General features: G+C 47.2%; 2 protein-coding genes across 2 annotated transcripts; both read right to left on the reverse strand.

Moving 5' to 3' along the window:
- Positions 1-82: 82 nt before the first annotated feature.
- On the reverse strand, positions 83-7,613 carry cyyr1 (cysteine/tyrosine-rich 1). Its single transcript, XM_084574222.1, has 4 exons — positions 7,306-7,613; positions 4,603-4,702; positions 2,802-2,962; positions 83-1,094 (listed from the first exon to the last, which is right to left on the reverse strand). Exons 1-4 carry the CDS (start codon positions 7,400-7,402, stop codon positions 961-963), a joined length of 492 nt encoding a protein of 163 aa, XP_084430348.1. The 5' UTR covers positions 7,403-7,613; the 3' UTR covers positions 83-960.
- A 2,427-nt stretch (positions 7,614-10,040) lies between these two features.
- On the reverse strand, positions 10,041-16,585 carry adamts1 (ADAM metallopeptidase with thrombospondin type 1 motif, 1). Its single transcript, XM_084574017.1, has 8 exons — positions 15,547-16,585; positions 14,393-14,733; positions 14,154-14,286; positions 13,596-14,053; positions 13,306-13,492; positions 12,932-13,110; positions 12,581-12,756; positions 10,041-12,488 (listed from the first exon to the last, which is right to left on the reverse strand). The coding sequence occupies exons 1-8, from the start codon at positions 16,169-16,171 to the stop codon at positions 11,747-11,749; spliced, it is 2,841 nt and encodes a 946-aa protein (XP_084430143.1). The 5' UTR covers positions 16,172-16,585; the 3' UTR covers positions 10,041-11,746.
- Positions 16,586-17,279: the final 694 nt, after the last annotated feature.

The following is a 17,279-nucleotide window of genomic DNA, read 5'->3' on the forward strand; positions in this document are numbered from 1 at the left end:
CTGCTCGGCGCCGGATCACCTGACCACAGCGGAGTGGGATTAACACACACACACACACCGACAGCACACACACACACTTCATCTGTCCCAGACACGATTTTTATTTATTTATATATTTATTTTAAATCTTCTCACGCAGCATTATTGACCAGTGAAATGAATAAATGGAGACTTGATATTTCTACTTAAAAAAAAAGCATCTTTTATTTACAAACACAGAAAACACTTACATATTGGTAAACCTCCTTCCATCATTCACAGTCCAACCTTCACAGTGGTCACTTTCAATTTATTATTAACCCACAACTACTCAATTAATTGTGAACGCTTCACAATTTTGATCCAAAAATCAATGTGACCCCCCCCCCCACATCGTTTCAAGTAAGGCAATAAAAGCCAGTTCATTACCATCAGTACATTATTATGCAACTCTAAGTCTACACATGACAGGTCCAGACCTGCCGAAAACAGCTTTAATTATCATATTCCACCTCAGTCAATGATATAAATCAGTCAATTATTTTTTAAACGAAGGAGTGGATCGGTCCCTTTCCATAAAAGCAGAGTCTACAATGTGTCCTGGAAAGACTTTTCCCCCCCTCCTGTGATGTCAGGTCCCCCCTCTCTGCTGACAAAAGTGGTCTTGGCCTCCATCAAAGCGGCGCGCTGCCTTTGATGGTGCACAGGCGGGTACGGATAAGGATATTGGTTATTAGCTGCAAAAAAAAAAAAAAAAAAAAGTCCCAGCTGCAGGCCAGCAGGGCTGCCAGCCAGACATGAATTGGCATTCTTCAGCTGCCCTAACCCACACTTCGTTACATGATCATTTTCCCACCATTTGCCCCCCACTGCAGGGCGAAAGTAGTCTCGCTGAACAAGCTGTTAGGACCCGCCACCGCTGGGTTGCACACAAATAGCAGCCTTTGTGTCCAGGTCTGAGAGTCCAGGCCCGGGAGGGATTCACTTGCGGGTGCAGCCAGGGTAAGGAGGAGGCGGGGAGTAGTTGGCCGGTGGAGGCTGAGTTGGAGTGTAGGGCGGCGGGTGCAGGGACGGAGGGTACATCTCGTAGTCGTAGGTGTACGGAGGTGGAGGACCTGAGTTCAAGAGAAAAATAAAGATGCTTTAATTCTGTGTGTTATTAAAAGCAATTACATCAACTGTCATAACAAACAACTTCACATTTATTCATGTTTAATGCAAATGAGGCCTTCTTTTGCTCATGATGCCCCATTTTATTATGCGTTTCACAGGACAGTTGCACCCTCTAGTGGTTGAATTGGAAAACTGCACAGTCTGGAAGCCTTGAAACACAGAGGAGGGGTAAAACATGGCAGTAAAAGGCCTTTTTGTTCACCACACTGTATCAGTTTCAGCAGGGGAACTCACATTATCCAAAGAATCAAAGCAGCTCACACGGTAGACAAGATGATTGGAGTTAAGCAGCCACAGCAATCTGAGCACTTCCACCAGCAAAACATGCTGCTACCAGCTCTGACTGCTTCGTTTTAACATTTCCTGTGCTGATCCGAGGCTGCTGTTAAAACTGGATGTCTTCGTGAGTACCACAACACCTCGCATCCAATTTCAAGACTCTGATTGATATCACTGTAGCTGCATACAGTCCATAAGCATTCATATTGCATTAGTATGTCGGGGGGCCGCGTTCACGAAACATGATCAGAGCCGCAGGGCGGCATAAAGAGCGCTCGTCCAGTGTAGCATGAAGCCGGTACACAGAGGAGAATGAAACACGATAAATAAATGATGAGCCCCAGAAAAAAAACTGGCATTCCTGCGGCTGGAGAGTGTCACAGAACACCGACTCCGACGTGAAGGACAATGAAGCTGCGAGTACAATAAGGAAACGCCACTGAGCCCATTCATTCTGGAAAATAATAACTCCCTGTGTTTCAGGAATAGTGCTCAAGGCCAAGGTGGAACCAGTAAGACACGATACCTTTATCCACATTTACCATTTTCTATTCAGAGGTGGTCGCCTGAGGACAGGAGATGAGGTTTCACTCTGACAGAAGTCTGTGGAAGAGACTACTTTGTGGGCTGAACCACTTCCTGATAAAGAAGACTATAGAAAAAAAAATAATTGTATTTTATAGATCCGGAACAAAAATTAAGAAAATCTGTATTAGCTTTATAAAATGACAACTGCATTAAAAAAAAAACAAAAAAAAAAAAAACGCAAAGCTCTTTCTCTCATAACGTCAGTCTCATTCATCTTGTTATCTCAGGGAAAAAATGCGAGGCAGATTCCTCAAGACGACTTTGGCGTCCTGATTTCAGCCTTCAGGATTCCTGTCATGGCTGTCGGGGAGGATCCGCAACTGAACAGTTGAAACCCCGGAGGGCCCTCGCCTGTGAAGTCGCGGGTTCGCCTTCTCCTTAAATGACAAGCACTGATCTGAGTGTTCCTGTTCGCTCCGGGGGCTTTCCGTGCAGAGAGGCTTTCCGCCTTAGTGACACGTGGTTAAGGTCGGGAAGGGGTCAATTTTAACCAAAACTGTGGCGTTTTTCCAAGTAGTTTTGTGGCCTAAACCAAACCTAACTGAAAAAAATAATAACTTAACAAAATGTCAACACCCTGTTCTGGTTTTAGACTGGACACAAACCACCTTACCTTTTGTTTTAACCCCCAGAAGGAAATAATCAACTTGTCATCTTGAGATAACAACATTATAAAAAGGCCCTTTTTACTCTCCATAGATCAGTGACTGATGATGAATTCCTAGTAAATCAGTAACCTCCCTATTACGGGGGCCATTGTGTCGTCCCGTGTGTTGACCTACCTGGGTAGCCCTGGGTCACGGTGTTGATGTAGGAGGTGCTGAACACGCCGACCCGTGCTCCACGCCCGTTCTTCATGCACATGCACACGCACAGGAACAAGGCCGCCACCGCCCCCATCAGAAACACCACGCCGAAAACGATACCGGAGATGGCAGTGCCTCTGGAACACACACACACACACACACGCCATCCAGTCAAGTGTGAGAGGAGGCAGCTGCCTCCAACAGACATGCTAGCATTTCTCCTAAGTTGCTGCTATGGAGATAAACCATCTGATGTAACTCAGCTGTGTGGTGTGCGCGCAAACGTGTGTGCATTGGTGTGTGTTCGCTGCAGAGGAGTCTGTGAAGCGGCAGTGTAAAATAGAAGACGACTCGTCATTGACAGGTTTGGTTACGTCTTCGTGGTCGGCATTAGTCAGCGTGCCACATTCAGACCTGGCTGCTTTGAAGAACCAGCGAATTTTGACTTCCAAGTAAAAATTAAATGAGCTAAACTGACCAAACACAACTTTGTCTTGGCAGAAACTAAAGGCGAATGTGCTGAAGCAGCTGTGCTGAGTAATCACAGACAGAGATCAAAGGTCAGATCCTCTTAAGGGTCCTCTGGCGGGTTAAAAGACAGCTGGTTTGTAAATTAGTTCCCTCTCATTTAAAACTTACTGCCTGCAAAAAAAAAACCCATAGGTGTCTGTGCAGATCAATTTAAAACAAAAAGGTACCTATCACAGCTTTATCCAAAATAGCACAGAGGGGTCATTTTCTAACAGTAACATGTTAAAATAACAACACAATATCTTTATTTTTTTAAATGGTGGTGGGGAAAAAACTCAACTATGACGTCCTCTGTATTAGGATCCAACACAATCTGACAGAGATAATTGGGGCTTCCTGGCAACCAAGGCTGTTAAAGCCTGCTGGGCAGCTACACCGAGAGCTTGAGTCAGCCCCTGCTTTATCCTCATGAAGGTGTCTGACGACCGGATTTGTCACTTACAAAACCTGTATTTTTGTGATCAGCTATATTTAGATGCAGTAAGGGCTGGCGATAGAAGAAAACCATCATTATTGGTGGCTATTTCTTATTTCATATCCAAACTGTACTTGAACTAGAGGATAGTTTTAGTTTTTCAGTCACATTATTAATACTGAAGCATCAGTTTGAAAGCAGCATGTTACCGTTTTAGCTGCTGGAGTTTGACCTACTAAATGGGGAGCACAAATCTGTTTTCATTCACTGAAATGTTGAGGAGTTTATCGGGACAAATCATTATTTGGCGGAGCTGGTAACCATGGTATGTAACCCCGGTTCTGCGCAAATTTTTGTGAGGACCAAAAAAATACGGAAACCACTGTTTTAGTCCTTAACATTGTGTTTAAGCTTGTTTTAATATTAATTAAAGCCCTCAGGTAAATGTAGAGGAGTAGAAAGTGCAATGTTTTTGCTTGAAAATGTAAAAACAGAAGTACTCAACTCAAGTACAAGTGTTTTAAAGCTGTAGTTCGATATAGAAAGTGTATTTAGTTCCTTTACACTACTGTAATTTATATTAATCTTCTGTTAATCTCTAAATAGATCCATCCAAGGGATATGATTTTTGTGCCAGAAGCTTTCTGGTTTTGGTTTGTAGTCCAGATAAAACTGACCAAACAAGTTTGAGTGAGGTTAAGTCGCATGCAGGTAAACAGTCCATGGATGCACATGGATTCTGTGTAAATAAGAGTCGCCTTTCATAAAAGGAGACATATTAGAGTCTGTGGAAGCAAAAACAAAGGCCTCTCTGTGTGTACGTTAACTTACGAGAGGACATCTCCGACATAGGCGTAGTAGGAGCAGCAGAAAGGTGGCGATCCATCGCAGCAGTACTCGATACAGCCTTCACACTGGGCCTCACTGCCACCTGCAAAACACACACATCTACTTAGACGCTGCAAAAAAAAAAAAGTGTTGGTGGATAGATCAGAAGATTTTTTTTTCCTTTACCTGCGCACATTTCAAGTTTTTAAGATAAAATAACTGTAATGAAACCTTTCATGAACCGACTTCAAAGCGCACCCTCCCCAGCCGGCGCCTTCTATTTATACTTTTAACAGACAGCTTTAAAAGACAGTCAATTTATTGTGAGCTCAGAGGACTGGAGAAGGACCTGCTTCTTTAAAAAGGAAGCCATCGATACCTGTGGAGCATGTGGGGAAAATAAAACTCTTGTTCCAATAAACTCCCCTATTAGAATGATTTACTATAAGAAGTTTTAACTAAATAAAAACCACTGGGAGAATTGAATACATTCTCACCTACAGCTTCTAATCATTCAGATTACCTCAAAAGCTTCTATGGATTGCTTTCCTTCTCTGAAAGACGTATTTGTTCAATTACAACTGACTTATTTCAAGGATTACATGGTAACAAGCAGCCGTTACCATGCAGCGTCTCACCGAGTTAAAACCAGACATGCCTGATTTATTTTTCCATGCGCAGGCTGGCTGAGGCAGAACAGCCCACGCGTCCCAGCATCTGAATCCAGCTCTGAATCTGACATGCACATGTGACGCCAACCGTAAAAATTATACCTTTCTTATGATGACGAGGCATTAGTCACGCGTTTCGGTCATTTTTAGGAACCACAGCTGTCTCCGTGAAGGGACATATCAGTCTTGGGCCAAGAAACCAAGTGTCTGTACTTTGATTTGAGCTGAAATCATTTGTCAGTTAAATGCATAGTGGCTATTTATGCAAGATAAAACATGATCCAGTTATACTCATAGACAAATAAGTCAAAAACAGACTAATCATAATCAGCTCCTGCAAAGCTCCTATGAATTTTATTTTAAGGACAAGCCTTTTAAAGATCATTTATTCACATGTGTACAAAGTCCAGCCTCGCATTGTGTCAGGTAAATTGAATCTTGAATCATTTGCATTTGAATCGTTTCACCATTCATCCGAGTGGCTACTTCAAGTCACGAGGCCTCGTTTTAGGAGCATCACACCTGATAACTAATATGTCTGAGGCTTCAAGGAAGGCTTCCCACCGATTTCACAAATAAGAGTCGGCCGCTGGAAACCGTCTCTGTGACTCGTCGCCAAGCCGACGCTAACAGAAAGCATTTGTTCCAAAGTGGATGGAGTTTGAAAACATTTCCAAGGCGACGTTGCATCATGGGAAGTGTATGCTTCATCCGTTTTAGCAGCTTGACCCCTGTTAAAGTTTAATAATCACACTTTCTCTGCCTCTGCCACTTGGATTCAGTTCTCCGTTCTTTTAAAAGCTCTGTTTCCTGCAAGTCCATCAGCTTTATGAGAATGCCACACCAAACAGCAGGAGCGCTCCTTTAGCTGTGACATGGGGCTGCTCAGGGGTGGATGGAGGTTCCTTTAAGTTGCGCTCGGAGACAGGGAGAAAGTGTGAAACCAGCAGACGGTGGACGTGAGATCGTGAGCCACGGCGATCCTGGAGCTGAATTAATTGCCGTTTGAGTGGGAGACCGTTCGAATGGGATGCAGCGTGATGGGTGAGTGTTTGCGTGGTGCTCAAATTAAGAGGATTTCAGAGCTCTAACACTTGTGCACCGACGCAATTCAAAGCATGGTCTTTTTGCTGTTTACTGGATCTGAGCTGATGAGGCATTGGAAGGATCCATGACAAGCTTTTTATGTGTGTGCAAGAGATTAATGTGGTTTGTTACCCTCCTCTCCCTCCCTCCCTCCCTCCCTCAGCCAAAAGCCTACTTATTCAAAAGCATTGTACACACAGCTGTGCCTCCTGTGTACTCGTCTCAACCTGCTGCCACGACACGAGCCCTTTTCATCTGGAGGCTCTTCGTGAGCTGCAATATTTGTGTTCTTTCGCGGGCCGTGCGGAGGGTTGGAGTCTTTCACAATCAAACGAGCAGGACACTGCAAAAGAAAACAAGAGGCGCGCATTTGTGTGTGTGTGTGTGTGTGTGCTTACACTCAGCAGTCACTCCGCCGGCGGTGTGTGCCTGGAGGGGTGTACGCACGAGGGTTCAAATTCAGGTAGGAGAGCGCCGCAGAGCTCATTAGACAGAGGGCTTTTCTGCGATCAGAAACTTTTGATGGATGTTCCCTTTAATTTAACACCACCTCCCGGCTCTGAGGCTGAGGCTGCCATCCACCAGCAGACTTCTGGCGAGCTCTGTCTGGGTGGTCCTCTGAGGTCCTGGCTCCTGTCTCTCCACACGCTGGGAGACAATGGCACCATGTCCTTCACCCCCCACCCATTTTCCCCCCTCTCTCTCACACACACACCCAAGCCACCAGTCCTCTCCCCTGCCCCCCTCCACAGCAGCAGCACTGTACCACAGACCTGAATCACACCAAAACTTTCCAGCTGTTGGCATTTCAAATAAATACATCTAAACTTCCTGTTTACACAGAAGCATGCCTTCCCTGACATCCTATAATTCCCCACTTTCTCCTGCAGATGAATTGCTCACTGGCGGTAAATTACAGAGTAAGTAAACTGTTTTCAAAGAAACTCACCAGTGAAGAAACAGAGCAGCAACGAGCTCCTCAGCCATTTCCATCTCACAGCCTGCGTCCTCCTCCTCCTGCTGCTGCTGCTCCAGGGGTTTTCCATGATCTCTCCTCTGTGCGCCCACTTTCCGGGCTGCTCTTATTTCCCTAAATAGTGTCAGGAGATAATAGAAAGAGCCTCTTCCCTCTGTCTGCGCCGGTCACCTATTTGGCTCGCCCAGAGGCATTGTTTTCGTCCCCCCCACACACACACACACAGCCTGGACTCAAACCTTCGGCAGCTTCGGTGCGCCCCTCGGAAGAAGTGGAGCGCCGTTTTGTTCCTCCACGTGTGCGCGTCTCCTCTGCCGCCGAGTCCCGTTCCCACACCTCTCCTGACTGATCGCTGAGGTTTTTATCCCAGTCCCCTCCCCTCCCCCCCCGCCCGACGTCCCCCGTTTGCTCAAATTACCCTGCTGAGTTTACACCGAGGAGAGGGAAAGAGAGAGAGAGGGAAAGAGAGGGGGGTGAAGGCAGGCACGACGAGGATAAAGCCTTCTGATTAACACTTTCAAATTAAGAGAAAATAATGGGAATAAATGAATATTATTGTTTGAATAATCCATAGAACACAAACAATATTTACTTTATTTTTAATTAATTAATTAATTTAAATAAAAAAGGTCTATTATAGTCTGCTGCAATATTTATGTAGCCCCAATTTGTGACTTCCGCCTTTTTACGAGTCACAGAATATTTTGCATCCAATTTCTTCTATCTATCTATCTATCTATCTATCTATCTATCTATCTATCTACTTTAATGGATTCTATTGTCGTCTGTGCTTTTATTTTGAAGTCTTCCTGCTTTCCTGCTTCACCCTTGTTGTGCACGTCTGGCTTCATGCGCGTGCACGTGCATGGGTTTTTACGTACGTGCACTCCCTCCCTCCCCCCTTTGCTCGCCCTCGCTCCCTCCCTCCCTCCCTCCCCCCTTTGCTCGCCCTCTCTCCCTCCCTCCCTCTCTCTCTGTGGCCCCTGCTTCCGTCACATCACGACCTCTATTGTGTTGAGAGAGGCTCGAGGCTGCAGTGACCCGAGGCTGCACAACGTGCCCGCTTTCACACCTGCCTGACGACACCTTGGGGGTATTTTCGGCAACCAAAAAAACAACACGACGCGCCTCGGCTCTTTGTTAGAAGGGGGGGTTTTAAATGTGCCCCGGAGCCGTTTTAGCTGTGTCAGGGCGGGTGAGGGACCACATATGCCTGCTCAGATCGTCCCATTAACACCTCGGCTGTTAGGATGTCAAAACCCCTCAAAGACACGAGAGCGTGTGGATCCACTTATTTCTCTTTCCGAGGACGGTTTCAAGACCTTTCAGTTGTTGTTTGTGTGAACAGCGGTTAATGGCATCCTGGGCCCTCATTTTTTACATCCACCAGGAATTTTCCGACCATGCCCAGTGGACATTACACGCTAGATGGGGCAGAAAGAATCAAGGCCTCGGTCATGGAAGGTCACCGCAGTTGGGAGCACCGTTTAGGACTTCATATCTTTGACCACGTGATAGATCAGATCTAACATTTAAAGGATCCCATGGAAGATTTAGGCCAAAAGTACAAAAGCCACCTCAACAATATGTCTCCCTTTGTTCTGGGAGTGCTCACACGCCCCACTCGCTTGTGGTGACTTAACTACAGTCATTTAAGATCTAAACTATATCTGAGCATAAACAAGGCATAAACTAATCTGATTTATTTGGGAGATCTTATCAGTAAAGGATAAATCCATCCCTAGACTGAAGTTTTGGGACTGATAGACGGACGCTTCTTTTGAAGCTGGATCAAATTTGCCATAATTCAAACAAACCTTTTACGGGCAACCAAGGGTGGCAAAGGGATGACGATAATTTAGCTCTCGGAAATGCCACCCACATCGAGCAGGGATGATTCCTAATGCCTTCCAGATGTTTCTTTTTGAGCTGCAGTGATGTTCAGACATGTAAAAACAAGCAGGTAAAAAAAAAAAAGCGGCTTTCCCTCCAGGCTGACGCGTTATTAATGACGCCGCCCTCCGCCATCACTTTTCTATCAATCGCAACGACAGAAAAGAAAACGTATAGCCCTCGTCCGCCAGATCTGCTGTTTAGGCGTACAAGTGTGGTGACACATTATGCTGTTCCGCAGATTACAGAGGCGGCCAATCTTCTTTTTAACCATCTGTAATTAGAGGATAATGATTTCCTTTGTGCTGCGTTGGAGCCGACAGGGCGGGAGATCATCTTCCTCGAGGCCCAACAGGAAGTGGAGCATGTTCTCCAGCTTTTAGTGACACTGCTGCGGTACCTTCTGGTCTGGAGAGTTCAAGGAGAACGATATGATTGCTGACTCCCCCAAAGCTCTTATCAGCCCGTGAAGGAAATCCTACACTGTCTGCATGCACCGAGTGTATACTGTAGCTTTACATTACGCCGACTAATAACAACATCTTGCTTTGATTATGACAATTTTAGAGGCACAATAGTCTGGTTTACTCAGCGTGACGTCAACGTGCTCGGCTCAGAATGAACTGATGTCGTATGGGAGCAATAATATTAATAACGGTGACAGTCTAAACCATAGCCGTGACTCAGAGGTGAACAAACAAAGAACTGTGGTGTATTATTTTAGATTTTTCTTTATTCTTTTCTCTTTTTGAGCACTTTTCTTTCCCAACCCACTCTCTGTGTGTCACATGTCGATTTGGATTAAATGCATTATGGGATGCGCATGGTTAGGATTGATCTCAATGTGAGGCTGAATGCTCGATTCATGGTGTATCCAACAAATGAGAACTGATATTAGCTGGCTGTTATGCAGGCTTTAGAGGGAGGTCTACCCCCTTAGCTGCTTTTTGAGGACATTACATTTATATTTAATGAAATAAGGGCTGCTAAATGTTGCCCTCTGGTGTTTAAGCAGACTTTCCTCCAATATTTTGAGACCTCTGTAATTGTTGGGAATCCCAAATAGATGAATATAAATGTTGAAATACCCCCATCTACTGGACAAACCCTGACTTACACAAAACCCATTTTCATTTTGGATGTGCTGTCAAACAGTTACTCCCTAAAACACCTCTTAGATTGTGAAAGAGTGTGTGTTGGGAGTTGAATCCACATCCGTGAGAACTTGTTTTAGTTTCGAGCCATCATTTTGGAAGTTTTCTGCAATTTCCTCTTTAGATTTTTACGTTTTACCACCATTTTTTTCTCTGTCTCTATTCAACAAACAACTCTGGACACATCCGCTGCACAAGTCAATGTGATACTTTATTCATGAACCTAGGACCATATATATAGATACATACATACATATATATGTATATGCATATACATTTATATGTATGTATATATAAAACACTGTATAAATACTCTATATAATCTACTTCCTTCTGTGATCTCAATAACAAATAAAAAATAATATTAAAAAAAGCCACATGAATATATTTAACAGGCTGTACAAAAATAAATAAAGTTTGGATATTCTGTACAAAAGGGAAAAAAAATATATAAATGTGGAAAACAGAACAAAGTGCCTTCGCAGAAGGCGGGAGAGACTTACTTATGAAGTAGTAGCAGGAGACAAGTCCCTCTTTAGGTCTCCACACACGCACACACACACACGTATACGTACACACATGCACACACACACCCACACACTCCTCTTTGGTCTTTGAAGAGTTCCCTCATTGAAGGCTGTGTAGACGAGGGCAAGATATGGCTAAAAGACAACGTGTACTGAGGCATTTAGAGAAACTGGGTGTTACAATGTGCCGCTGGCAAAAACAAAGATGAAGTGCTTCAGGTTTGTGATAAATAAACGCGGACTGAAGTCTGAACATAACATCACTAGAACTATGAGCTATCTTATTTTCCATACCTGATGGGGTGAGCAAGTAGACTATGAGCTATTCTCTTTCATTTGTTTCTTTATATACTCTGTTAATAACCTCCCCCACCCAAAAACCCCTACTCGTCTGTCCAGCCCAGCTTGGACAAACATATTAAATGCATTAAAAATTTGACACACACCCGCACACACACACACACACACACACACATATATATGAGCATGACATTGGCATGGTAAGCAGCCTGCTCTTTTCTTTTTAGGGAAATCAGGAATGTCCGTGCGTTCTTCCCCTTAATGGGACGCAAAGTGTGCCACTTCTGTGCCTTGGGGACAGACAGCTGTGGTGAGGCGGCAGCGCCACTGTTGTTCACCGTTTGGCCCCAGCATGGATGGAGGGAATGGGTAAATATCGGCAGTGATAGTCACAACTGGAACCCATGCAAACGTGTATAACACTCTGGATGTAAACATTCATCGGCCTCTTCAGACTGTCCGTGGAAAGAGTGAGGCAGGTTTTATTTGACGTCTTTCCGAACGCTGGGACGACAGGAGGTCAGGTTGTAGATGCAGTCCTTAGCAGGCGCCCTGATTGCACAGTTCCAGCAGGGGTCGTGGCCGGTCTTTGGGGTCGCAGCTGTCGTGGGATAGCGTGCGCCCGTCGTGGCCGATGCAGCGGAGCGGGCGTTTGCGGAAGCCTCGGCCGCAGGTCTTGGAGCACGCTGACCACTCTCCGAGGAGCCAGGAGGGGCACGACTGGGAGGCGCACGACCGGGAGGCCAAGGGGCGCAGTTCCTCTGGGCAGTCTCTGGAGGGACGTCCCTGGGGGTCCAGACACACGACCTCTCTCTGTTGCACGCCTCCTCCACAGGTATGTGAACATGGACTCCACTCCCTCAGGGTCCACTCGGCTCCGCCCACCTCTCGGATGGCATTGATAGACTGGCGCCGACCTGCGTTGTTGTTGGAGCCTGGAGCAGCACCGTGGGGCCTTGGAGTGAAGTAGCTGTACTTAACCCGTGGTCTTGGGGCTTCCCCAACAGACAACACCTGAATGGTGAGGGGCTCAGGGAGCGGGGCGAAGCTTCGCAGGCGCTCCAGGGTGGCGGAAGAGCCACTGTATCGCAACAGCGCTCCACGCAGGGCAATGTCCGTCTCCATGGTCATCAGTTTGTAATCGCCATTTAACAGATAGGTTCCGTCTTGGCGACGCACTGCCAGGTAGCTGTTATCGTGGCGACCGTTGCCAGGAGCACGTTGCTTGACGTCCACATGGGTGGCGCCAGCAGGGATAGTTACAACATCCTGGTAACCAGGCCTGAAACAGACACAAATGGAGGTCAGCTCCAGCTATAAAACGATTTAGATTTATATGAAACCGGTAAAAACAGAAGCTTTCTCTGTGTTTACCTGGCACGCTCCAGAGAGTCTGACACTTTCTTGCAGGTTGAGCCATCTCCGCCACACACACCGCACTTATCAAAGCGGCGGCTGGAGCCGATGACGCGGTCACATCCGGCCTTGACACACTGGCCTTGAACGCAAACTGAGGTGGAATCTGGGCTGCAGGGGGTGCCATCGGCCACCTAGAGTCAGCAGAGAAAGACACAAGGCAAATTAAGTTTTTGTCTAGTGGGATTGTCATGTAGGAGTCAAAAAGGAAAAAGCCTAGGGGCTGTTAAGAGATCACTGTATAATCCCAAAACGTAGCAATAGCAAACACACTGTTATTATTCTGGTCTGGCATTTAGCAGCTCTCACCTTAGATTTGAGGACAAAGAAGTATCCAGTCCCTTTGGCGCGGCACATGAGCTTGCAGCGGTCTTTTGGTGAAACTCCGGCATACTTGGGCACCCACTCGACGCCCTCGCCTGAACCCAGCGACACTTGGGCTGACATGTCATTGTGGGCCAGACACTGTTCCTCACGGAACGACAGGCCTGAGAAAAAGACAGAGAGGTCAGATTTACTGCGAGTACGCTCTGAGCTGGGTGAAAACTTTCACACCAGGGTGCAAGTTACATCAAAACATGACTACGATATGCCAGCTGAAAGACTTATCGCTCTGCAAACAACTACAGATTTTCACAAGATGTTTCTCAAATTATTTCCATGTGATGACCAAAATCCCTTACCATTGGTGTCAGGGCAGGCTTCTGTGTTACAGGAGCGGTACTGGATCCTCTTGCCCTCACAGTATTTGCCTCCGTTTTTGGGCAAAGGGTTGTTACAGGAGCGGAAGGAGTACTGCACTCCTCCGCCGCAGGTCCGAGAGCAGTCACCCCAGGGACCCCACACACCCCATCCACCATTAACAGGAGTCTGAAAACAGAAGAAGAAGAAGTTTTAAACTGGGCTAGATTAAGAGTTAAACTGTGCAGCTGCAGGTAACATAAAGTAGGCGCGAGCCTGTTTTGTTTTTTACCTGGTGCTTGGCGGCTTGGCTCCTGGTGAGACACTGTCCAGCCAGGCAGTAGCTGTCGTGCCCGCATGACGTCCCATCAGCCCACGGGAAGTTCTTGGTCTGGCACACAAGCAAGCCGTTGGTTGCAGTCACGGTGCACCACAGAGCAGCACACGTGGTGCTCAGGTCCGGGCAGTGCTGGGAATCTTCCCCGAAGGTGAGGCGACACTGATAGTCAGCGTCATACACCGTTCCGGGCAGAGGCTGGGGAAGTGGCTGAGGCTTGACCGGTTTATCCAGGAGGCACTGACCGTGGCCATTGTCCAGGAAGGTGGTGACCATGAGGGCGGAACAAGCAGACCATGGCTGCTGCTGGTCCAGGTTGGACAGGGTGGAGGCCATCATGTGGGAGCCCCAGTGGGCACCGTTGACACCAGAGCACATCTGGGCATCATCATGAGGCATGTTGAAGACATGACCTAGAGACATGAAACAACACTTCTTTAGCACCTCTAGTATGAGCGATGCATATCATTAGAGACACTTTAAACACTCAAGAACATGCCTTTTTCTGCTTACCAAGTTCATGTGCCACTGTAAATGCTGCCTGCAGACCATCATCTTCAATAATCGAGCAGCTCCTGTCAGGATCACACACTGTGCCAACGTCTGCCATGCCCAGAGTGTCACAAGACTGGGCGCCACAAAGGTCCTAATGAAGTAGATAAGAGAGCAAAAGGAAAGTGTGAATACTCCTGAATGCTGCTTCTCCTCCTCAATCTCTATACTTCTGTTTCACCACTTGTTCTCCAACTTACCGTCCTGGTGAAGAGCACAGCTGTGTCATAGTGCTCCGGGTGGCGGTCGCTGGCGGGGTTGTGCTGCCGCTGCCACTGGCAGAAGTTGCGGAGGGTCATGGCAGCGTTGGACGACACCTGGGGGCCTTTCTCCTCCTCGTACACCACCAGCAGCTTGACCACTGCCAGGCTGATGGAGTTGTGGATGCTGGGGTGGCGGTAGAGGCGGGATGCCACTGCCATGATGGTCAGAAGGTAAGGTTTGAGTCCTGCACCGTGGAATTCAGCCATGGACTGGTCGGCCACCAGCATGATCTCCAGGTAGCGAGGGGTGGAAACGAAACGCCTGGTCCTGTGGTGAGCTAAGGAAGGAAATAGGGAGAGGTCAGACCAAACAGCTCAGGAGAGTTGATATCGGGCGCCATGGCTTTATATTTCCTGCACTGTAACCTGAAGGAACATGCATTTTATTAGATTTGTTTCATGTTAGCTGGAACAGCTTGCTCATGGGAGCAGCTGTGTCTAAACAGTAGCTACTAAGGCTCTTTTTTCTTCTCCACAGAGAGCTCCTCATGTGCCTGGAGCAGCCTGGCTGCAGTGACTCAGCGTCACACCACCGACGGCTCCTCCTCCCTCAGGGTCCGCATTCCTAAAATGACCTTCTCTGGTGGAAAACTATGGGAATGAGAAAATCCTTTCTGGGGAGAAATGTCGGTGCCGGTGCGAGTTGTACCAGGAGACGGGTTTACACGTCTCAGCGCTCCCGGCCGGGCTCTGGCTGGCCCCAACCCCTCCGCTCCCCTCCCCTTCCTCTTTCACTCCTCCTCCTCCACCTCCTTCTTCCTTTTAAAGAAGTTTGCCCCCTCTCCCCTTCCCTCCCCTCACTTCCTACTTGGTAGTGAGCTGACAGCGCTGTCAAAAGGTAGCTGAGTCCATTGCGCATGCTGGCACATGAACAGTTCCAGCTGACAGCAGTCTGCTCTGCATGTTAACTATAGTCGGTGATTTTTTTAAAGACTATTTTCTCTTGTTTTAATAAAGCTGCTGATAATGTGATTCCTATTTAAAATAGAAAATGTTAAATACATCATTTTGCACTTTTCCCCTGATAGTTTAATGTGAGGATTTCAGATAAAAGGAGTAAAAAATGATGCGTAAAATGTGCCCAGTATTACCTGTCTGGTCTGCGTTAGGGGCCCCGTGACTGGCTTCTTTTTCCAGATTCTTTGGCACCCTCTCCTCGTCCTCGTTGACCCCGCACTTGGAGCTGCCCTCCTCAGCCAAACCTGCTCGGCCTCTCCGGCGGATCGTGTGGACATCCTCCTCAGTGGCCAGAAAGTCACTTGTGTTGAGGGGCTGAATAAAATACTCTGCGCCCTGAAAGTAGAATCCGCCCCTGAGTCCGTTGCACAGATTGAGCGCAGCGGCGGAGTGCTCCTCTCCATTCACTGTGCCGGAGAAGAAGCAACCCGGCTCGGCTCCGCTCTTGGGCTCCTCTGTCGGCTCGAACTCCGGACTCCCCACAATGTGAAAGACAAAACCCGGCGCCAAGAAGGTCTGGTCAGGCTCTAGTTGCAAAACCAACTGTTGGCCGAATACGTCCAACCGGTACACCCTCATCTCCGCCTCCTTCTCTTTCTCCTCAACGGAGAGAGTCCGCCATGGTTCGGTTTCGCTCTCAGACCGGGCCGCCGGGTCTAACCTGACCGGCACAACAGTGCTCTCCTCCCAGGCGCTGTGCGCTGCGCTGACGCACAGTGCGGCAAACAAACCGATGGAAACGCGTAAAACCCACATCATATAACTGTGAAATCCGATAAGTGGAAAAAAAAAATAAACTGAGAATAAAGTCTCTACAATGGAGCAAGTAAATCCTTTACAAAGTTTTCCACTATGAGCTAAAAAGTCTGAGAACTTCCACAAAACTGTCCCAAAATTACGCGTATAAATCTAAGAAGGAATCAAATCCAGTGCAAAACTCATTCAAACTTATGTGCAGCTCTGACTTGTTGCAAAAAAAGTCCTTTCATAAAATGGAAATAAAAGCTGGGTCTCAGCAGTAAATTCCAGCAGGTCTCCTTTTCTATCTCTTTGTCTTCAAAACTCAAATGTCTCAGCTCTGTCTTTGAGTTCGGGGGCAGGTTTTTGCTCTGCTGGCCCGTCTTGTCTGTTCTCTGCTCTTGCCTTGCAGTCAGAACAGAGCCGGTGCCTCCTATATATCCCCAATGCCTGGGACCACCCCTTTCCTGAGGGCCCTTTGATCTGAAAGGGGCCAAATCCCGTGCGCAAAGAGAACGCACCAGCGACCTGGACCGTTGCCATAATAATCAATCATTGTGGAGGATAGAAAGCTTTGGGTAGAGAAACATTTTCTTCTTCAATCCGTACTTGTCAGTCACAAATCACAAAGTGTTCTACATGATATCCCCTTATTATTGGATACACTCTATGAATATGTTGCCTTGTGAATAACTCCACACACTTGTATGATATGAGTGGCCAAAACAAAAAGCAAACCAATAACTTTGTCACTGCTCCAGTGATTCTGATTGAGCTTTATAAAGTTTATTATACTTCAGTTTATTCCAGAATAAATTAGGGTGACAGGCAGTGGTGGCTGATGTGGAGCTGTGTTGTAGTGTTAGTGCAACTGGAGAAGGGAAGGTCGGGAATGGTAACCATATCGTGCTGGCCACAGCTCCGGGAGCCGTACTCACCTCCTCTGTGCCAAGCCGGCTGTGGTGCGCCGTGGCCGGGTTCCGCAGCTCTGCTCCCCGGGGAGAGGGAGCAGAGAGGGGCCGCCGAGGTCTTAAGGTGGAGCAGCTCCTCCGCCGGGCTGCGTCTGCGCTCCAGCCAAGGCAAGCGGAGCCCCTGTCCTCCGGCTTCTTCCCCCGCCCGCACGGGCTGC

The sequence above is a fragment of the Chelon labrosus genome, assembly GCF_963514085.1.
Source record: "Chelon labrosus genome assembly, chromosome: 24".
Lineage (NCBI taxonomy): Eukaryota > Metazoa > Chordata > Actinopteri > Mugiliformes > Mugilidae > Chelon > Chelon labrosus.

Coding starts and splice junctions, on each gene's coding strand:
- cyyr1 (XM_084574222.1), bottom strand. CDS start 7,402: ATGGAAAACCCCTGGAGCAGCAGCAGCAGGAGGAGGAGGACGCAGGCT. Junction 4,703..7,305: donor GCTGCTCTGTTTCTTCACTG/GTGAGTTTCTTT, acceptor TGTGTTTTGCAG/GTGGCAGTGAGGCCCAGTGT. Junction 2,963..4,602: donor TATGTCGGAGATGTCCTCTC/GTAAGTTAACGT, acceptor TGTGTGTTCCAG/AGGCACTGCCATCTCCGGTA.
- adamts1 (XM_084574017.1), bottom strand. CDS start 16,171: ATGATGTGGGTTTTACGCGTTTCCATCGGTTTGTTTGCCGCACTGTGC. Junction 13,111..13,305: donor AGCCTGCCCTGACACCAATG/GTAAGGGATTTT, acceptor TCTTTTTCTCAG/GCCTGTCGTTCCGTGAGGAA. Junction 12,489..12,580: donor GACTCTCTGGAGCGTGCCAG/GTAAACACAGAG, acceptor TGTCTGTTTCAG/GCCTGGTTACCAGGATGTTG.